This window comes from Sinocyclocheilus grahami, unplaced genomic scaffold (assembly GCF_001515645.1).
Source record: "Sinocyclocheilus grahami isolate Dianchi unplaced genomic scaffold, SAMN03320097.WGS_v1.1 scaffold1.1, whole genome shotgun sequence".
NCBI classification, from domain to species: domain Eukaryota; kingdom Metazoa; phylum Chordata; class Actinopteri; order Cypriniformes; family Cyprinidae; genus Sinocyclocheilus; species Sinocyclocheilus grahami.
In genome coordinates, this window is record NW_015505180.1 from 523,773 (window position 1) to 546,252 (window position 22,480).

The following is a 22,480-nucleotide window of genomic DNA, read 5'->3' on the forward strand; positions in this document are numbered from 1 at the left end:
TTTGTGTGCTGCATAATAGAAAATGCTTATTTCAAAATATGCCATTATTAACCACCCACAGCTAAAGGGTAATCATGCATACGTCACGCAGCATGTGAAATAAAGTAATACATAGTAATATATATTTCCTGTTTTTTTCCCGTATGCTTTATTTCAGTAAACTGCGTCATTGTCTTTGTACATCATTCATGACATTCATGTTTTTATAACACTCGCACTCCATTTGCACATGCAGTTTCATGCAATATTAAGCATGGATTGATGGCACGTTACAGCTAAAGTGGTTTGTTTTTTCCCCCGACAGTACCGTGAACAGGAGGCCATCCGCCTGTGCCTGAAACACTTCCGGCAGCACAACTACACAGAAGCCTTCGAGTCCCTGCAGAAGAAAACACGGATCGCTCTCGAGCACCCCATGCTCACACACCTCCATGAGCGGCTGGTCCTCAGAGGAGACTTTGACGCCTGTGAGGAGCTCATAGACAAAGCCGTGAGAGGTACCTCACCCTGTGTTTCAGCATATGGATCTGTGCCACATTCATTAAGCAGGGAATGTGGGCATGTTGGTTCACTGTAGGCAACAGAATGGTTCTGGATTATAATCGTGTTACTGTGCAAGCAAGTACATCCTTGTTGACATTTTATGTCAAATAAAGATGAGATCCACTCAAACGGTCTGTTTCACTCGATGCAGAAAAATTTCACACAAACACAGGTGAGAGCTATAGTTTCCATAACAGTGTTGGTCATATGTCAGTAATGTGCAACTTAAAAGTTCACCTGGGTCCTCATTTATAAAATAATGCATAAAAAGCATCCTAAATTTGATTTTACGGTCATTTCTCAAAGTGCGTACGTGTGATTCATAGAACGAACGTATGCACAGAAAATGTGCGTACGCCTCTCTTTTAGATGTGAAATCTGTAAATTGCAATGATCTTGAAATTTTGCGCAGCTAAGCAGTTTCAGATCTCCGCCTTGTAAACGATGTCTAATTAATGTCATTGACTTATAAAAGAGCACCTGACAATGTTCAAATCTTTTACAAGCGGCAAGAATGGCTTATATTTTCAAAACTCGGGCAAACAAAAGTGCGTACGTCTGCTCAGACTCTGATGTGGCGCTAAGCTCTTTTCCACGTCAAAGACCGCTTTTATAAATATGAACGTTGGCGTGAATTTTTGCGTACGCACACTCTACGATCAAATCTGTGCGCACGCACGTTTTATAAATGAGGCCCCTGGTTATGTTTCAACCTGCAGAATGTGTATCCTCAAAACATGCAAGCTTTAAGCAAGACATCTGCACAAATGTTGTTTAAATTTAAAGTAACATTTGAATATTTTGGTTGATTTGAGAAAGGTTAATGCTACCAATAGCAGTGTAGTACTCATTGACAGCTATTTGAATCACTGGAGGTTGAGAGTCTCTGTGCTCTTGGTTTCTAGTCGTTTATAATGCTTCTGTTGATCATTTCACCAGAATTGACAGTTGATTACAACGAATAGGAGGAAGTGCAACACTCAGTATGGTCTCTGTAGAGAAGGAATTCCCGCCTTCCAGTAAAAAGAACCAATCTGTAATCCTTAAAGATTACATTTTTTCCTTTGCAACATCTTTTGTCATCATTTGTGCAGAAACCTGGAAAACAGTTTGGTGTTTTTGTGCAATTTCAGTTTATGATACAGTTGATGTTAGGTTTAATTGGCCTAAAATATGTTGTTTTATTGTGACCTTGCCGAGCGATGTTAAGAGATAACAGTCTTCCCCAATTCAAGTAGATAGGAGTTGGTTGTGTATGACCAAAATAGCTGCTCAGAGACATTGCAGATATGGCCACAGAGTGAACTGACTTCTTGTTAAGTCGATTTTCTGCAAATCGCCACGAACACACAGTAACACGTTACCATGTTTAAATCTGCTCTACAGACAAAACAAATAGTCGATCCAATCTTGTGCTGTCAGGCTGGTCAAGAGCAAATGCTGTGTTTACAGATTTTTAGAAGGAATCTTCTTCTACATATTAGGATGGGATAGGATTTTACACACTTGACCTTTAAAGTTGTTCGCAATTGCATTTCATGTTATTACATGTTCTCTTTAGTGGTCACAGTGTAAATTTACGGTAATTAGAACCTAATGTACACTTGGATTGTTTCCCGCTCGGAGAGCATGCATTATCAAATTAAAGTGCACCCTTGACTCTTTATCTGTTCTCTTCCAGATGGTTTGTTTAATCAGTACATCAGCCAGCAGGATTATAAGCCACGCTGGAGTCAGATCATCCCCAAATGTAACAAAGGTACGACAGCAGCCCACAGAACACAGAAGTGGCAGCCTCTTGCTCTGAATCTGAACGCTGGACTCCAGGGAATCCATGTCTGCTGTATTAAATTACTTCAGGACTGTATTGATATTCAGTGTGCTTGCTCCTGATACACACAACTTTCAATTCACTTCTGTTCTTTCTCGTTTGTTTTCTGAATAGGTGACAGTGATGATAACAGGCCGGGCATGAGAGGAGGTCATCAGATGGTCATTGATGTTCTGACAGGTACTTTTTATGTTAGATGGCTGATTTGCAAAGTTTCTGATTGGGCAGTTATCACAGCACTGTTTAGCTTGTCCTGTCTTACTTGTAGTGGAATGCATGCTAAGACTGCATTTAGCTCCGCTGTTGTGAGTTAAGGGCTGTTTTAAATGTGCGTGTGAATCTGTGAGCTTGTTGTTAGAGGAACAATAGATCCCGCAGCCCTCGTGTGGCCCTGTGCGTTTAAACTGACCTAAAGTAACCTGTTTTAGAGCTCAGCTCACGCTCAATAGCTGAAACAACTGTCTCTGCTTATCACCATGGTGACATCAGCCTTTCAACCTTAGCACACAGCTACCTTTCAAGAATATAATGATTTATAACAGCTTTAAAAACAACATAATAGTTTTCATCTTTTGATTCCATATTGAGTTTCTTTCAAAGGTGAAAGTCACCCACTCACCGTTGCTTTCTCTTTCTGTTTTTTTTGTATTCGCCTCTTTGTTTGGCAGAAACCGTGTATCTTTTTGGTGGCTGGGATGGAACGCAGGACTTGGCTGATTTCTGGGCATACAGTGTGAAGGAGAACCAATGGGCCTGTATCTCCAGGGATACGGAGAAAGAGGTAAAAGAGGGATTTTTTTCAATTATTACTCAGCTGAATGGGACTGAAATCTGCTAGATGTTTCCATCATGTCATCAAGTTTCACATACTTCACTGCGCTTTCTATGCAGAGTGCACTGAGTGATGTGTGCTCTTTCATCTGTAGGTTACTTAGATGAGAATGTTTGACTCATAGAAATGAGGAAGAGAATGAAATGATTGCAATGGAAAATATGTAGAGTGACACCACAGTGCTGACGGAAGTTATAATTGAGATCTCTTTAGCTGCTTAAATCTGCATAAATCTCAGTAGGGGTTCAATCCCTGACTGGCTGGCAGCACCAGCCACTGGCAGGTCACCTGAATGGATGAGCGTCAGTCAGGATCACGGCCATTTGTCTCCTTTATTCAGGATAACCCTCCCTTAATGTCGATGATATAAAAGAGTAGATTCAAAAGAATACATTAATAATAAAACAATTAAAATAAAAATAAAAATTAAAACCTAATGACTTCCAAATAGGAAAATCTGTCTTCAATCAGTAGTTGCATAACTGGCTGGTGTGACCCGACAGTGGATGGTTTTATTTTTTAATATTCTCAAGTGTAACTGATAACAATGTATAATTTACTTATCTAGTTTACATGGCCAAAGATTTGATGACATGAATCTCTCAAATTTTGGATATTCCAGTGACTAGGTCTTCCTCTGAACGCCTATTATCGTGTCCTGTTACCTTGTAAAAACAACTTTATTCTCTGAGAGAAAAATAATTTTTTTTATAAAATGTGTGTGCTCTATATATCAGTTGATTTATAGGTAATCTGAGTAAGAGGTAAAAACTATAAAGGTTGTGATATATTTCTTTTAGAACGGTCCCAGTGCTCGATCGTGTCACAAGATGTGCATCGACTCTCAGCGGAGGCAGATCTACACGCTGGGCCGTTATCTGGACTCCTCCGTCAGAAACAGCAAGTCACTGAAGAGTGACTTCTACTGCTATGACATTGACGCCAACACATGGACTCTCCTAAGCGAAGACACGTCTGCTGATGGAGGACCCAAACTCGTTTTCGACCACCAGGTACGCATTTTAAATTACACAACCTATGTTCAGGATATATGCCCACATACCACCAGGAGTCTCCATTTTACAGGTTTACGATGAACAGTTCAGTATCTTTTGGACAAAACCTCTCTTTATCTCTCTCAGATGTGCATGGACTCTGAGAAGCACATGATCTACACTTTTGGTGGTCGGATTCTGACGTGTAATGGCAGTGTGGATGACGGCAGGACGTCAGAACCTCAGTTCAGCGGGCTTTATGCGTATCACTGTCTAGCTGGCAGCTGGAGTTTGCTCAGAGAAGACTCGTGTAACGCTGGGCCAGAGGACATCCAGTCCCGCATCGGACACTGCATGCTCTTCCACACAGTCCGTCTCCTTAGTAACGACCCATAAAGCGCTCTGAGATGCAACTCAGATATTTTACATGTTGACCTGAAATTTTTGATAGATGCATTTGTGGCATTATTAGTGTGAATTAGGGCTGGGGAAATAAAATTTTTAGGTTACTATATATACATTCTACATTATTTTATATTATTTTGTTAAAGTAAAATAGTATTTATATATATATATATATATATATATATACATACATACATACATACATACATACATACACACACACACACACGAATGAGATTTCCCAATAAGAATAAGAAAGTTGATTTCAAAAATGGTTTATGAGAGAGGTGATTGGTAAATTTATTCATTTCTTTGGTGTTTATTGGAATAAAAATATTGGTGTTTAATGGAATTTATGGGTGGTTTTGACAACAAACTTAATGTGATAATTTTTCTTTTCTCTCCCACAGAGAAATCGCTGCTTGTACGTTTTCGGAGGTCAGAGGTCCAAAACTTACTTGAATGATTTCTTCAGTTACGACGTTGATGGTGACCATGTGGAGATCATCTCAGATGGCACCAAGAAGGACTCAGGCATGGGTATGAAGTCATTAGCAAGCTGTAGATTTGTGAAAATACTGGCGATTATTTATTTTTTGTCGTACTGTAACAATGGCTCTTACAAAGCCGTGCTCTGAGAAGACTCCTTAAAAGGAGAGCAGAGGAATCTTGAGCATGAAGGTGACATCATGTTTAGAAATAGGGTTGTATTAGGTGGGGATTATGTCACTGCTGTGGCCTGTTATGTGCAGCTGAGGCGAACATGCAATCTATTGCAGTCCTACTGTTCAACAGCTAAATCAACTTGACGTCATCTGTCTTCTTGATGCTGATATACACAGATCTGCTGGTCTGGATGATAGTAGTGAACGTTTCTCGTGAGGATTGTCCTGATGATGGGTGAATATTGCAGCAAATTCCTGAGCAGGGAGACAAGGTTTTTTAGGTTACAACATGTTGCTCTACAAAGAACACGCACTCTGCCTCTCATCAAGATATTGTCCTCTAATGACTCTGCTTTAAATATACATTTTATTATGTAAAGTCTTTTCTGGTAGACTAGAAATTTGCAGCTTTAGATGACTCTAGTTACGTAAAACAGTTTTTTTTTTCTTTAGAAGATGCGAGTCTCACAGACACTATGATAGGGTGTTCAAGGTGGTTACTAGGGTATTGCTAGATGGTATTTTGTGTAGTTGCTAGGTGGTTACTTACTAACCCAAGTCTTTATGATATTCGGGGCCTTGCATAGGGCACAGATCCCTCTCTTCTTGAAATTAAGAGCTGGTTTTTTTACCCATGATTTAAAGTAACTTCACACCTTTCATCAAGGTGAAGTAGCACAATTTGTGGTGTTTTATGGCTGCTTTTGCAGAAAAACATAGCAGTGTTGTTTTTAACTGAAACTACCTTTTTCAGTGGTTGAAAGCTGAAATAAAATAAATATAAGTATTAATGAAAAACTTCAATGAAAATATTGGAAATGATGGCAACTAATTGAAATAAGTTTGAAGCACTAAAACTATTAAAACTGAAATAAAAAAAATAAAGCATAGTGAAAATATATCAATTTGAAGTTCTTAGAACTTCTATTGGCTTGTGCAGAACTGAGTGAGTTCTTAGAAAATACTTCATGCCCACACACTTGTGGTGATTAGCTCACCTAACACACACTTGTTGAAACTTGCATGCACAATCAAGACTTATAACAAAGCAGACTTTGTAAAACATCTGCTCAGCATGGAGAAGAATTTGGTGTGCAGACAGGTCATAATGTCTGCACACCCACATAATGTCTCCCAAATTTTTCTTCGCTTTCTCTATAATCAGTAATTATAGCATGATATTGTGTCAAGCTCGGAGGAAGATACCAAATCGAACAGCCAGTTAAAAGAGAGGAGAGACACAGAAGGTGAATGAGTGTGAGAGCTCTGTGAAGCCTGTGAGAGACTGTGCAGACACAGGCCTGTGACACACATCCTGTTCCCATAAACAGATTGTGTAAAATCTCAATGGGCGACTTGACGCAATGAGAGAGTATAAAAAGACCTCTGTGTTCTCTCTGTTATCGTGTTAGAGAGAGATGTGTGTGCGACGAGGACAGGGGGTGACAGAAAGAGAACAAGAGCTAGAAGGCAGCAGAGAGAGACAAAAATAAGACTGAACAAAACACAATTTAACAGGAACTAAACAGTGAGCCCACAACCAGACCTTAAAGAATAGTTCACCCCCCAAAAATCTTTTATCATGTAGTTCCAAACCAGGGTGATGTTTTATTGAGCATAAAAAACAAAACAAAATGTGTGTAAAATGGAATTACAGGCCAGTTGGCAGTGTGAAACCAATCAAGAGATTCAAATGACCTAAAGCTGTCCTGGGACATCATCCTGCTTATTTCACAACTACTTGCTAAATAAACTAAATACTAATTTACAAAAATAAATAAATCATGAGAATGACATTTATTAGGGTTGAAACTGGAGGAAAATTGAAGAGACTAGATACCATGGAATGATACAAGAGAAATGAAACTATTATTATTATATTAATAATAGTAAAATAATATATTATTTTGATATGATTTAAAATCAACAATAAATAAAAAATTTATAAAAATAGCAAATTCACTTGCTAATGCAATATTTATAGCAATATAAAATGATTTAATATTTGTATTTGTTATTATATTAATATAGTATTAATCAAATATTTTAAAACCTTATTAAACATTAATGCTTAAAAATATTTAGTATCATATCTCTAGTCATATTAATGTGATAAAGAAATAATGCAAAACTTCATGGCCGATTTAAAAATAAAAAATTATGCAAATTTTGGAAATTCATTCACCATTTCCAGGTGGGGCAAAAAGGTTCATTTTGTACCATTGGTAGAACATTTGTCGAGTTAGGCTGAAACCATAGAAAAAATAGAGGTGATTTGCATGGTTGTTTTTTACAAATGATTACACCAAGCTGCGACATCATGACACTTTAAACAGTGTATGCCTTTTCTTAATGATCTAAGATAAAGTCTTGTGTTTGTGTTGCAGTACCAATGACGGGATTCACTCAGCGTGCCACCATCGACCCAGAGCTCAATGAGATCCACGTTCTATCAGGACTCAGCAAAGACAAAGACAAACGCGAGGAGAATGTACGCAACTCCTTCTGGATCTACGACATTGCACGCAACAACTGGTGCGTGAGTTCTCGGACACGCTCTTCATCTGTACAGCAGTGCACGTTGAATGCTAATAAGTACACTAGACCTGTGTTTATACGCTGTGGCCCTGAGGACAGCCTGAATCAGTAATCCACAAAGTGCCTTCAGGCACTTAATTCCTGAGACTTTAGATTGCCATACACAGCTAGAAAGGAAGAAAATATTCAGTTATGATGAAAAAAACTTTCTTTCCTTCCTGCAATGTATGTTCTCTTTTCAGTGCATTGAACAGCCATAGCATTGAATGATGCATATATGATGCCTGTAAATGTATCATACAAAAAGAAACCTTATATAAATTGTTCTCTGCTTGCACACACATAGCGAGAATATAGCGAGAGCAAAAGTTGTATTTCAAAGGCCCGCTAACCTTCAGAAAGGGAGTTGGTGACCATCAAACAGGAACAGAATGTTCTCTGCTTGTGTGTGGGTCTGGCCGCTCGTGTCTGCATGTGCGTGCGTGTGTGTCTGTAAAATGTGCTTTGCGCTTAAACTGGGGTAGAAAAAAACCCTTTGTTCTGTACGCTAATTGAAGTAGTTGGCTTACAGCTTCTGAAAAATTGTTCTGTCAGTGTTTCCTTTGGATCTGGTGCACTGGTTTGTCATTTTGTTTAGTTGACTTGATTTGGGTGGGTGCATGTGTGTACACTTTTCTAGGACAGTATGCACAGTTTAGCATAATAGACTGTGTGTTTGTGTGCAGGTCGTGTGTTTATAAGAATGACCAGGCGGTGAAAGAAAACGCCACTAAGGCCCTACAAGAAGAAGAACCTTGTCCTCGTTTTGCTCATCAGTTAGTCTATGATGAGTTGCACAAGGTAATGTAGATCATTTCACTTCCACACCCATGGTAAATATGAATTGAACTTTTATGAATAGTTTGGTGGTGTGGTTTAGGATTGGTTAGTTAGCGATCTGAGCTGATAACCCAAAGTTCCAAGTTAGGTTTCAACCTTAACTTACCTCAAGGAAGTCAAGGTGAAATTAAAATTGGACCCTGTTTATCTCTTAATACTTGATTTTTTGTTTTTTTTTCTTTCTTGTTTGGTTAAACATCCTGTTTTAATTCAGAAGTATCTGGTCTATTGTGTATCTTTACCTTTTTAAAGAAGACAATGATTATATATCACAAACTGATTTTAAATTACCAGATGCGACAACTTTCAAATTACAAGGTTGTAACCTGTGAACATTTGTATAGACGTTTAAATACAAATTATATTTACCTCTGGCACTTTGACAGCTTGAGCTGATAAAACACCCATTTCCTTAATTGCTGTACTGATTAATCAAAGCAATTAGCAGGGCATTGATATGACGATATGGTACACAGGTGCATTACCTTTTCGGGGGAAACCCAGGGAAGTCCAGCTCACCCAAAATGAGATTGGATGATTTCTGGTCTCTAAAGCTCTGCCGTCCTTCCAAAGAATATCTGCTTCGACACTGCAAATACCTCATTCGCAAATACAGGTACAAATAGACTTTTATATGAATACGAAAGTGCTTCACCTGTTACAATCTGCTGTTCACAGACTCCTTATTCTAACCTCACAGTTCTTGATTAGGAAATTGTGCTTAAGAATAATGTTTACTGAATTGCATAGTCTGGTCTCTCTCTGTCTGAAGCCAAAGAAAACTGTCAGATGCTCTTAGTTTCCAAATGGCGCTAGGAAAATGTTTAGATATCTGTTCCATGTTAAATAGTTTGTGTCGAATGTTAATATGAAGAACATGATCTTGCTCTGATCCTGCTGTGATCTGAATGTAAACCATTAGGACCAGCTGTATTGTTATGTAATTGCAGTGTCATACAGCACTGCAGTTAGTGATTAAATTACAGCAGTAGTTTTCCATTGGTGCATGTGATTTCTGCTCACTTTGTGCCATCTGGTGGCCATATTTGGTTACTTAATGGAATATTAGTGTTCCTAGAAAAAAAAAAATCTGTCCTAATTTTTTACATTTAAGGTTGCAGAGTTTTTAAGTCACATTTAAACATGTTTACATTCTGATTGCTGCCTTGTGTGTGTTTGCAGGTTTGAGGAGAAGGCTCAGACCGAGCCCTTGAATGCACTTAAATATCTGCAGAATGATCTGTCTCTTACTGTGGACCACACCGACCCTGATGAGACAAAAGAGGTCAGGACCTTCATGAAAAATGGTTACATTTTATGATTAAGCTTGTAGATAACAAACTTTTAAACTTGCAGTTGTCAGTTTGCGCATTTACATGAGTTTTAAAAGTTTGATTTCAGTTGGACTGAAGCAAAGTAGCGTGTAAATGCTCGAATCTGACTAGGCCCAATACATGTTTCATAAGTGAATGTGCTTTTTGTGTGTTTGTTTCCTGTAGTTCCAGCTCTTGCCCTCTGCTCTGTTCAAATCCAGCTCAGACTTCATTCCTCTAGGTGAGCGCTCTTTTTGTTGAACACAATTGTCCTCCAATCACGTTCTTTTATTACTACTGAATATCAGCACAGAGTCTGCTCAAATATATTCATTAGTGCTTTGATACTTAATATTGATTTTCTTCATGACAGGCTTTTCAGATGTGGATCAGACGTACGCCCAGCGCACACAGCTGTTCGACACGCTTGTCAATTTCTTCCCAGACAATATGACCCCGCCCAAGGGTAACCTTGTTGACCTCATCACCCTGTAGCCACGCCCTACACAATAGACCACACCCCTCTTTAGACCTCTCAGACTCCTCCCACCCAAAACAGAAGTTATTTTTCTACATTTTTCACCCGAGGTGTGCCGTGCCCACCTACTGTGTTTCCTCTTACAGAAGTAATGGCACTTAAACGTCACTGAGACTTATTTAAAATGCATAAATATAATTTTGTACTCTGGATTGCCAGGGTTGTGCTTTTTTTATTTTAAAAAGGTGTCAGAATTAGGTTTAAATCTGCATATCTGCCAAATTGCACACTGAATTTTCCTTTTTTCTTTTCTTTTAAACAAACTTCTGCTTAGTTTCAAATCTGTTTCAGTTTTATCATTTAAATTTTCTTTCATACAGGTTGAAATATAGGCGAGTTATCATAAAGGGGTGGTTTTGATTTATGAACTGTGTGATCAACAAGGGTTCCATTCTGCCTTGCTATTTTAAATCAAATTTTTATGGACAAACATATGTGCGCTCATCCAGTGGAGGCCGAAGGCAAAGATCAGATTGCCCTCTAGAGTCAGTTTTCTCACTCTAGTAGATCAATTCTGTTCACTCTCAATCCTGGATTTAAATACTGGCTTCCATCTAAACCTGCTGCTGCTATTGGATGCTGCCGTGACATTAGTGCTCTCTTTTACTCTTTAATAGTGATGAAACACCCGATTCCATATGTTCTCATCCACAAATTTTAAAAGGTTAGATTTGCTATAGTGGCATGTTTGAGGTGTAATGCACACATTTAGGTACACAAGAACTGTTTTCCACTGTGTGTGTGTAGGAATGCAAATATTAGTAGCACATGATCATTCATGGCAACACTTACTTTATAACAGGTCATTATACTTGTATCCATTAGTGAATGGATGAACGAACACTTTGCTGCAATTAGAAGAACCGAAGATGTGGATGATTTTAATTTTTGAAGTGTAGCTTGTGGCTGCTTTTGTCGGAACTCCGTATAGTCCAGTTCATACTGCTTTGTTACACAGATTGTTCAGCTTACTGGTACCAACTCAAAGGAGCCTTATTGGGACCACCGAAGACAGAAGAGACCCCTCACTATTTATTATTAATATTGTTATTTCTTGGTGAACTTGAGCCCTGAATGTCATATCTTATGTTCTGTTTCTCTCTATGATGTCATAGAGACGTCTATATGTGCCCTTCATTCCGTATGAGCTTCCGGATTGTTTACAATTCTGGACAGATGAAAGTGTGTTGGATGATAGTCTTCCATATAGTTCATCCATACATCTGGATAACTTGGTCTCCATTTGTGCAGTGTTAGTTTAACAGCAGTTATATTTGTTATTTGTCTCCCTGTGCACGAGTAGGAAGTGCTTGCCCTGCAAAAAAAAAAAAAAAAATTCAGTAATTAGATCGCTCTTAAATTTGCTGTAGTTTTGGCTTCACCCATGCAGAAAGCAAAGGCTCAAAGAACCATGGGACAGTACATTATGCTTCACCCTGCTGATTGTGTCCTCCCAAGTGTCATATCTCAATTCCCTGAACTCAGTATTAGCTGTAATTTGGCTCTTACGGCGCACTGGAGGGTGGAAGTTTGATTGATTTTTAAGATTCAGTGCTCTTTATTTCTTTCCTGGCGTGAATGCAATTCGGGTGTAAATGATTTGGAATCCAGGGCTTACTTTGCCTTCAGCATTTTTATAGGTAGGTTTCTTAAATCATCTTGGAGATGTTGCCACAGTTGTTTGTTTGCTTGTTTGTAAAGCTGTAAAGTGTTGACAATTTAGGTACCTTTTAATAATCTAGATTTAAGGTTAAAATTGATATTAATATTTTTATTTATATATGTATGTCTATTTATTTATTTATTTTTATTTTTAGGTGCTGTAACTGGATGTCCCCACCCCACCCCCCAGCAAGGATGCATTAAATGGATCAAAATAGTACAAAAAATATATTCATCAAAGAATCCTGAAAAAAGTGTAATGGTTTCCATAGTACAATTAAGTAGCACAACCATTTTAAAAGTTGATAATAGTAAGAAATATTTGCACAGCAAATCAGCATATTAGAACAATTTCTGAAGGATCATATGACACTGAAGACTGGAGTAATGACTGCTGAAATTTCAGCTTTGCATCACAGGAATAAATTCATTAAATTAACTTTTGTGAACATAAATGTCTTTCAAAACCATTTAACCTTTCTCCCCACTAGCGACAGCCCTGTACATATCCGTGGGCGGGGACTTGTTTCTATCCATATGTTGAAATCACTGGAATTTGAGATGAGCATTGAACTCAAGATCTGAATGCAAGATTGCAGTAAATTGTGGAGGGTTTAAGCTGATTAATGATTAAATAAGTCTGGAATGTGTCACCAGAGAGACATCTGTCATTTCACTGTAAGATTTTTATGACATTTTGATTACAATTTTAGGGTCATTAAATTATCAAAAAAAAAAGTCAAACTAGGTTCAAAGAAAAAGAAAGAAAGAAAGATGCACAGTTAAATCATTTACAATAAGATCAATAACATAATAACATTTAGGATGAATTTTCATGCAGACTTTAAGGTACCTCTGTTTGTTTTCTTATCTTTTTAGGAACATGAAAGCCTCCTGGTTACTGCTGCGTTTATCAAATGTAAATGAACTTCAAATGTTTTCCTTTTTGTGGTCCAATGAGAAAAGAAAGTCATAGGGGTTTGGAATGACATGAGGGTGAATAAATGATGACAGAATTTTCCATTAATATCATTTACAGATTTTTAAGCTGTTGAAATTGTGCAGTTGTCTATATTTGTTGTAATCAAATTTTTTTGTCATAAAGACTGTACCAGTATGAAGAAAATCTTACTTGGTGACCCAATGTTGTTTTTTTTGCCAGTTGTAATCTGTTTGGAAGGCTCTGTAGAAGGACTGGGTGCTGTGTCTGGGTCAGAAGGGTCGAGTCGCATTGCTGGGTCAGCTGGACCGGGTTTTACTGCTGAGTCAGAAGGACTGGGTTGTGCAGCTGTGTCAGAAGGACCAGATTGCACGGCTGGGTCAGAAGGGTCGGATTGCACAGCTGGGTCAGATGGATCAGAAGGACCGGATTGCACAGGTGGGTCAGAAGGACCGGATTGCATGGGTGGATCAGAAGGACCGGATTGCACGGGTGGGTCAGAAGGGTCAGAAGGACCGGATTGCACGGGTGAGTCAGACGGATCAGAAGGACCGGATTGCACGGCTGGGTCAGACGGATCAGAAGGACCAGATTGCACGGGTGGGTCAGAAGGACCGGATTGCACGGGTGGGTCAGACAGATCAGAAGGACCGGATTGCACGGCTGGGTCAGACGGATCAGAAGGACTGGACTGCACGGCTGGGTCAGAAGGGTCAGAAGGACCGGATTGCACGGCTGGGTCAGATGGATCAGAAGGACCGGATTGCACGAGTGGGTCAGATGGATCAGAAGGACCGGATTGCACGGCTGGGTCAGAAGGGTCAGAAGGACCGGACTGCACGGCTGGGTCAGATGGATCAGAAGGACCGGATTGCACGAGTGGGTCAGATGGATCAGAAGGACCGGATTGCACGGCTGGGTCAGAAGGACCGGATTGTACGGGTGGGTCAGATGGATCAGAAGGACCGGATTGCACAGGTGGGTCAGAAGGACCGGATTGCATGGGTGGGTCAGAAGGACCGGATTGCACGGGTGGGTCAGAAGGGTCAGAAGGACCGGATTGCACGAGTGGGTCAGATGGATCAGAAGGACCGGATTGCACGGCTGGGTCAGAAGGGTCCGAAGGACCGGACTGCGCAACTGGGTCAGAAGGGTCAGAAGGACCAGATTGTGCGGCTGGGTCAGAAGGACCGGATTGCGCTGCTGGGTCAGAAGGTTCAGGAGGACCGGATTGCGCTGCTGGGTCAGAAGGACCGGATTGCGCGGCTGGATCAAGAGGACTGGATTGCGCGGCTGGGTCAGAAGAAACAGACTGTGTGGCTGGGTCAGACAAGCCAATTTGCGTGGCTGGGTCAGATGGATCATTTTGCGTGGCTGGGTCAGAAGGATTGACTGCTGCGGATGCCATGCTATACATGAGGGCACCTATGGGAAACAAAGAAAACAGCTAATTAAGAAAAAATATATCTGCAAACTCAAGATTTCTAATCGGTTCTGTGAAATTTCTATAATGCTGCATTATAGGTTCACAATAGCAGTGTAAACTGTTTTTAAATGTTGAAGTCAAAAAGAGGCAGTGTTAACTGCTTTTATACATGCTAACAAGTAGCTTAATTTCTGATGAGTTACTGCAACAGTCATTGAAACGGAACAGTGTCTTGTGTGTTCAGTCAAAAACACTTTAAAAGTAACAACCAAATTTAGCTACTTTCAGGGAGTATTTTTGCTGATTGTTTATCCGGTAATAAACACTGTAAACAAGAAGCAAGAGCTAAGCTCATTTATTTTTACAGAGTCAGTCTTTATGTGTATTCTAATATCGTGTAGCACAGCAAATTTTTCTCAGCAGTATTTATTGTATATTTCAAAATGGCTTTGGGTTTATATAGCTAATTTATACAGATTTTCTTGTTGTATTTTTACAACACATATGTTGAGCAAGTTCCTTCTTTCTTGAGGTATCAGATGGCTATCGATTTTTTTTTTTCTTCAAGCACTTATTGTTATTATGTCTAGATGTCATATCGTAGTGGGAGTTTCTCTCTGTTTTTAGTGAGCTGGACAGGACACTCCATACAATAACTTAGGAAGTAGCACACCTACTCTTTTAGGTGGAACCACAGATGCCAAAACAATGGTTGAGGCCTCTTGAGGTTTAAAACAACAGCTTTTTCCTAACTTGTGGCTCTCAAGTTCATAATTATATATTTAGTAATCGACAGACTTCTAGCCACTGACCCAGTATTTATCACAGTTACAGTTGCTTTACTATTATTTTACAAATATATCTTGTCAAAGACAAACCCAATATTAAATATGCAGTATATGCTGTTTATACAATCAGTCCAAGACTTTATGCAATAAATCCTACATTTACACAATTAACTTAAACTGTTCCTGGTGCTTTTTACCAGAACTAGCCACCCAGTATGATCTTGTAAATCTTGCCCCACTGGGATGTCAGAACAATCAATTGAGGTTGTTGTAGAAACACGGCATTGTTGCTGTCAGGATAGGGGTTAGTGATGAGAGGCTGTTTATTTTGGTTGGTGAGTCAGTGCTGTCTATCATTTAGCCCTCTGTGTAATCACCATCTTATCACATAGCCTTGCGTCTCCAAAGATATGTCCACTGCTAATCAGCACGACTGCCTATCACAGCTCTAGACTTAACTGTTAAACTAAGCCTTTTCGCTGCACTGCTTTGGTCCTTGTTTTTAAGAATCCAATTAATTACAGTGAAACACATTGAAAATGAGTTTAAAATACAAATTTATTTGAGTAATGGAAAATTTAAGATTGTTTTTTTTTACTCTTATCGTCCTTCATCATCACCCTGTGGTTTCCATTAGTTCCATTGATTATAGGATTGACCCTCGTTGACCCTGCTGTCAGTTGCGGTCTGTTTATTACCCACTGACAAGGCTGCTGGTCCTAACACTATCAATGTAGAAACGGTTTGGAGAAAATGCAGACATTTCACCTACATAGATACATCATAGTCATGGGTAGCCCCTCACAGATGCATATAATATGCTCTTTTATCTGTCATACAGACTCCCACACTCTCACTGAGATTCTGGAGGTACCGTTTCAGCAATCCCTGATAACAGGAGCTCAACTCACTTAAAGATTGGGATCAGATCAAATATAGATGATCCTGTATTTGTAGCCTAAAATATTGTATTTTTCTCTTTTGGACTCATTCATTGTGTCTCTCAGGATTGTTGTCAGAACGTTGGTTGGAAGTCTTGTTTGGAATAATTAAGATTTTTAAATGTTTTTAAAAGAAACCAATTATATTCACCAAGGCTGAATTTATTTGATCAGAACAAACTGTAATATTGTGAAAGATTAGTAGAGTTTAAAATAACTGTTTTATATTTTAATATATTTAAAAATGTTATTTATTCATATGATGGCAAAGCTGAATTATTAATAATAGTTATTATTATTATTGATGATGAAAAGTTATTGCCACTTAATGTTTTTGTGGAAACTGTGATACACTTTTTGGCTGCTGACAGCATTACATTATTTTACAATTCAATTAAAATAATTGTAATTTTAAATTACAATTTGAAATAACTTAAATATTATTAGAATTTAACAATTTATTGTTACAATTTTAATAAACAGAAAACTGTTATTTTGTAAATTGTAATAATATTTCACAATAATACTGTTTTTGCTGTATTTTTGATCAAATAAATGCAGCCTTGGTGAACATAAGAGACTTTTTTCAAAAACATAATTATTTCATACTTTTGACTGGTAGTGAAAAGTTTGTGAAAATGGGAATGATCAATCCAAAAAGTTTATCCAGCTTTGTCTAAAAAGTAAAAATATTTAATTTGAAGGGGCAATTTTGTGGCCAGGAGTGTTATGTAATAAATGGAAAACAAAGTTATGTTTGTATTGCTATTATATTGATATTATTAGGTTATTCATAAAGTTGTAAATTGTTGCTTAATTGTGTCTTGGGGATTAATAAAGTTGTATTATATTGTATTGTACTAATTTCTTTGAATAGGACATGGACACCCTCAGTCTACCACCCCCCTCTCCAGCTGCGTGCAGGACCTCTTTGGGCCCCTAGTTTACCCCCACTCCCCATGATAGTGTCCTATTCAGGGGTAACTGAACAGGCCCATCAGCCCAACGGGAGGGGGGCAGGGAAGATGGGGATTGGGGGGCTCCTTTATGGAGCTAAGTCACAACTAACCCCTTCTATTGAGGTGAGGAGAGAGACTGTGAATATAAAAATGCACACAATGAATGAAAGACAGACAGAAAGGAAGGAGGAGTCTGAGAGGGTTGACTCAAACGCATTCCTCATGATACACACTATCAAGATGTCATTGTGGCGTACTAATAGAACTGTATCAAGCTTTTTAGGACTGAATACTCAGAGTGTGAAGTATCAAAGCTGAAGTGCCACATTTTTTTCATTTAAGGATAAAGAATTTTTAAATAATTGCAAACACCCAGTAATGGTGAGCTGATTTGAGTTCATTTGCTAGAGAATGTGTGAGGTGTTTTTCTTTTTCTTTTTTCTTTTGGCTAAGAAAGACTAGCTGCTAATGGTGCAAAGTATCCGAGTGATAAAATGAAGGATTTGTGGGTAGAGAGAGGAGGCCGGGTTAGAGGTTGGATTAGAGAAGGGTGTTGAAGATCGCGGTAGTGCCAGTTGCAGACATTATACATAATAAGCAGATCAGAAAAGGAGGGGGAGAATTACAGAGGGGCCATCTTTGCAATCTCAAGATATGGAGGTCAGTCTCTCACTCCCTTTCCCTTACACATCTCCCTATAAATATTAGACACTGACACGTTAAGCAGGGAATTACATTACTTCTTGGTGCCACATTAAGACCACATGAAATCAGAATTGCGGCTTTTAGTCCATTAATAGTTTCTAATAGTTTGAGGCCATTATGTTAGTCAGGTCAAAGTATACTTTTATTTTGATAAATAAAATAAATTAATCAAAGGTGGCAGTAAAGACTTTTACACTGTTACAAAATATTTCAGTTTCAAATAAATTCTGTTCTTTGGACTTTTCTATTCATCAAAATATGCTGGAAAAAAGTTGGTTTCCACCAAAAATATTAAGTGGCAAAGCCTATTTTAAACAGTGATAATTGAGCACCAAAACAGCATATTAAATGATTTCTGAAAGATAATGTGGCACTGAAGACTGGAGTAATGACTGCTGAAAATTCAGCTTTGCATCACAGGAATAAATTACATTACAAATATATTAAAATACAAAACAGGTGTTTTAAATTGTGTAATATCATTAAACAAATTTTTTTCAGTTTTGATCAAACAAATGCAGCCTTAAGAGACTTCTTTCAAAAACATTAAGAAACATAACTGATCCCAAACTTTTGCACAGTAGTGTATGCTAAATCTGTGAGGTTTGTTTCCAGAATCCAAAAAATAAGTAAATGTCTTTGATTTTAAAGTAGGCTATTTACGTCATTAAATAACATGTATTTCAATTTTATTCCACTATTTATTTTTTTGTGTTATTACTGTGGTATAAAATTATACCGTGATTTAGGATTTATTTTTTGGATCACCGGCTTCTAGTTTATAGCTGTAATGCAAACTAAATTAGCTATTTAAAAAGGGACAAGTCCTTCACTATACCCCACCCAAACGTCCTGTGCAAATAGGAAAGACGTCCTCAACACAGGACAGAAAATCATGCATATAAAAGCTTTCCATGGGGTCTTTAAAAAGCATGGTAATTCACTACAACCCTTAGGTGTCTCATCTACTCTTGCGTCATATAAATCAATGTTTCATTCCTTGAATAATCTCTTTTATCAGAAAAAGTTGGATCATTTGGCTGAGAGATGTAGCAAGACAGAGAGAGCAACAGGAACGGGGCAGAGGAGAGAGGAAATAAGTGTCACACCTTCCCTGGGAACAGGGATGTTGACAGAACACTTTCCTACCCATTATTCCACACTTTCCCAAGCCTTGTGTAAGATGGCCCTGTCAGGCTGTATCGAGACAGGAGCGCTGCCAAAGGATACTTTGTTGCAATCAATTTATTTTGGCTGATTTAAATGTTGAGGCTTTCTTGACAGTAGAGGATGGAGGAAACCTTATGCAACACAAGGAAGCCCTCAAAATTCAGGTCTATCAACACACAGGGAACCTTTTATAAATACTCGAGTTAAACAATGTGGAAACAGGCCTAATTTTGATCAACCTTGAAGTTCAGAAAAGCTGAGATTACAACATCCTCACTTCAAACAATTAATCAGACCTTTTAGAAAAGGCTGACTGAGACAGAGTAGAGTCAAAAGTGCTTATGATGCTTTTTACAAAGTTGGGTAAACAAAACAGGAGCACTTTTCTAATGACCGTCAGTCTGATGTCTGGACAGGCAGGTGCACCGCACTGATAATTAAAGAATAACAGTCCTCCCTCACATCCCTCTTGAGTCTGAGACGCACACTGCATCTGTAATTGTGTCACTGTTTGTAATTTCAAAAAAGCAGCTGACAGAAATGTTGAGCGGCACAGATGCTGCACTAAGAGCTCTTACCAGGATTTTCTGCCACTGTTATATCTACATATACACATGCGGTCAGGTACTGATTAGTAGCCATCACTGTCAGCAGAATGTAAGTTGTTTTATGATAACTATCTTAAGTCATAGACTTAATGCTGAACAGATTAGTATCTGATGTGCATTCAAATATGAATTTATATGAGAATATGTTCATCAAAATTATGTAGGAATTCCAAAACAACAGTTTTTCCCCCATTCGTTAATTCATCTAAATGACAGAAAGGGTCAGAAATTAACAAGGGCTCAGGGCAAAAATGTTAGAGACAAAGACAACCCAGCTAACAAAAATATGTTCTAAGAACGTTTTGCTAACGTTCTTAGTTATGGAAATGTTAGTTATAATAAACTTAGTTTGTATTTATAGTGTGAACGTTAAGGGAACATTGCATTTTATAATTTTGCAAACATTATGGGAATGGTTGAATATTCTCTGCATGTTCTGGGGAAAAAAGATGAACCTCCAACAAAACGTTTCAGAAATAAAACGTTCCATAAACAATGTCAATAATGCTTTTGTGCTAAAGGTTTGTGAACAAACGTTCTATTTATGTTCTATTAACATTACATTAACATTGGCTAAAGTTCTGAAAACGTTCTTTGTTAGCTGGCAAGTGTTTGACATAAATGGATTTTTATTTTCATATGGTAAAACAGTAAGCCCTTATAAACATTAACAAGTAAATGTTTCTCCTTAATTTATATTTTTGACTCATTACTTAAAGTTACTCAAGAATTGCCACTTATAATCAGTGTTGGGGGTAACGCATTACAAGTAACGCGAGTTACGTAATCAGATTACTTTTTTCAAGTAACTAGTAAAGTAACACATTACTTTTTAATTTACAAGATGATGTAAATTAAGATTTCCTCAAAATGAATAAAAATAATGCAACTCAGAATATGACGCGAACCTGCAATAATTAAATGTTAAACAACACAAATATCGTTTATGTATTTAATCCCATTCTATTAACCTATGTCTTTGCTTCTGACCTTCGATGATCCAGTTCAACCGTACTAATATGCAAAAATGACTCTAGACAACATTTGTGTCTTTTTTTATTGCTGAAGTGTGTTGAAATGTCTTCTTCTGCATTCTACTGTACGGACGTAAATGTACTTTCCCTTCAGCCTGAGGCTTATTCATTTCACTTTTGGTGTGAAAAGGCTTTCATATTTGCCAAAAATAGAACTTTTTTATTTTAAAAACAAACAAGCAAGCCCTGTCCAGATTTTAAAAACTAACGCAGAAGTAACATAACGCATTACTTTCCATAAAAAGTAACGAAGTAACGTAATTAGTTACTTTTTTATGGAGTAACGCAATATTGTAATGCATTACTTTTAAAAGTAACTTCCCCCAACACTGAATATAAATGTGAACTAAATGTTAAAAGTCCTATCTCTATTGCTGCTATAGGAATCTGACTAAGTAACTTAACGGTTTAAATCATCACGACGTCATGGATAATTTTGTAAGAACGTTTATTGAATTTAAAACATTTAAATATTTAAAAAGTTCTAAAACCACGAAGTTTATATTCTAAAGAGGTGTTTGAATGATCAACCGTGAATGGGCTCATTCAGCGTATATATATCACGTTCTATCGATGCGATTAATGCTAATAATAAATATGAGAAATGTTTAACATTTAAGCACATCCTTAAGTGAACGTAAACTCACCTAATACAACGATGACTGTCCATGTGATTGCCATTTTCAGTCCGTCAGTTTGATGCTCGCTGCTCCGCGTTCCAAGCTGACTTCAGAAAAAGTTTGGCAAGAAAAGGCTGATCGGTTCCGCTTATCGTCTTGAGTCTGTATCTGTTTTTGCAGCAGGTTTTTTTTTATTTTTTTTTTTATCTTAACGCCAAGAGGAGTGTTGCTCTACCCCACCCTGAGGGTCCGGGGATTTGGGGGGCAAAGTTTTGGTGGGTTTCCTTGGCTGCGCGGATTGTGATGAATTGAATGCGCGGAGTCGTCTGCAGTGCTGCTGTTGCCACGCTTGTACGGCGGATCTCAGAGCCGCAGGGCAGGGGGGACCCAATAGAGAGGGCTGGGCAGACACAGGACTAGTCCATGAATAATATACTAATATGTCTAGATATGTCTAACATCATGCATGTCACTGTATTGCATGTCAAGTCCGTATTTAAGGATGTGGCCAAAATAATAATAATAATAATATAAATGATAAAATTACGTTAATAAGAATTATGATACAATAATAATAACAATATGATTTGTTAATAATATAATTCAATATTTTTGTTCATGGACTAGACACATGACCCATGAGTAATATTGTGTGCTCTAGTTATGTCTGAAATAATAATAATAATATAAATGATAAAATTACGTTAATAAGAATTATGATACAATAATAATAACAATATGATTTGTTAATAATATAATTCAATATTTTTGTTCATGGACTAGACACATGACCCATGAGTAATATTGTGTGCTCTAGTTATGTCTGAAATAATAATAATAATATAAATGATAAAATTACGTTAATAAGAATTATGATACAATAATAATAACAATATGATTTGTTAATAATATAATTCAATATTTTTGTTCATGGACTAGACACATGACCCATGAGTAATATTGTGTGCTCTAGTTATGTCTGAAATAATAATAATAATATAAATGATAAAATTACGTTAATAAGAATTATGATACAATAATAATAACAATATGATTTGTTAATAATATAATTCAATATTTTTGTTCAT

General features: G+C 37.7%; 2 protein-coding genes across 3 annotated transcripts in view; one reads left to right on the top strand and one right to left on the bottom strand.

Moving 5' to 3' along the window:
* LOC107587826 (muskelin-like) overlaps positions 1-12,158 on the top strand; it is an 18,538-nt gene extending 6,380 nt beyond the window's left edge. The window contains exons 6-18 of the mRNA XM_016276124.1: positions 305-497; positions 2,225-2,302; positions 2,489-2,554; positions 3,043-3,155; positions 4,007-4,219; positions 4,349-4,570; positions 5,017-5,146; positions 7,659-7,806; positions 8,535-8,649; positions 9,165-9,304; positions 9,871-9,973; positions 10,188-10,242; positions 10,375-12,158. Of these exons, the coding sequence (XP_016131610.1) occupies positions 305-497; positions 2,225-2,302; positions 2,489-2,554; positions 3,043-3,155; positions 4,007-4,219; positions 4,349-4,570; positions 5,017-5,146; positions 7,659-7,806; positions 8,535-8,649; positions 9,165-9,304; positions 9,871-9,973; positions 10,188-10,242; positions 10,375-10,496 (1,698 nt within the window). The 3' untranslated portion in view covers positions 10,497-12,158. The remainder of the gene's footprint in view (positions 1-304; positions 498-2,224; positions 2,303-2,488; positions 2,555-3,042; positions 3,156-4,006; positions 4,220-4,348; positions 4,571-5,016; positions 5,147-7,658; positions 7,807-8,534; positions 8,650-9,164; positions 9,305-9,870; positions 9,974-10,187; positions 10,243-10,374) is intronic.
* Positions 12,159-13,044: 886 nt separating this feature from the next.
* Positions 13,045-21,763, bottom strand: LOC107588671 (sporozoite surface protein 2-like). Of its 2 annotated transcripts, XM_016277995.1 has the most exons (3): positions 21,420-21,763; positions 14,481-14,566; positions 13,045-14,201 (listed from the first exon to the last, which is right to left on the bottom strand). In XM_016277995.1, exons 1-3 carry the CDS (start codon positions 21,451-21,453, stop codon positions 13,299-13,301), a joined length of 1,023 nt encoding a protein of 340 aa, XP_016133481.1. In that variant the 5' UTR covers positions 21,454-21,763; the 3' UTR covers positions 13,045-13,298. The 2 variants fall into 2 exon arrangements, with proteins under 2 accessions (XP_016133481.1, XP_016132725.1); XM_016277239.1 differs by having other exon boundaries at positions 13,053-14,566.
* Positions 21,764-22,480: the final 717 nt, after the last annotated feature.

Coding starts and splice junctions, on each gene's coding strand:
- LOC107588671 (XM_016277239.1), bottom strand. CDS start 21,453: ATGGCAATCACATGGACAGTCATCGTTGTATTAG. Junction 14,567..21,419: donor GACAGTCATCGTTGTATTAG/GTGAGTTTACGT, acceptor TGTTTCCCATAG/GTGCCCTCATGTATAGCATG.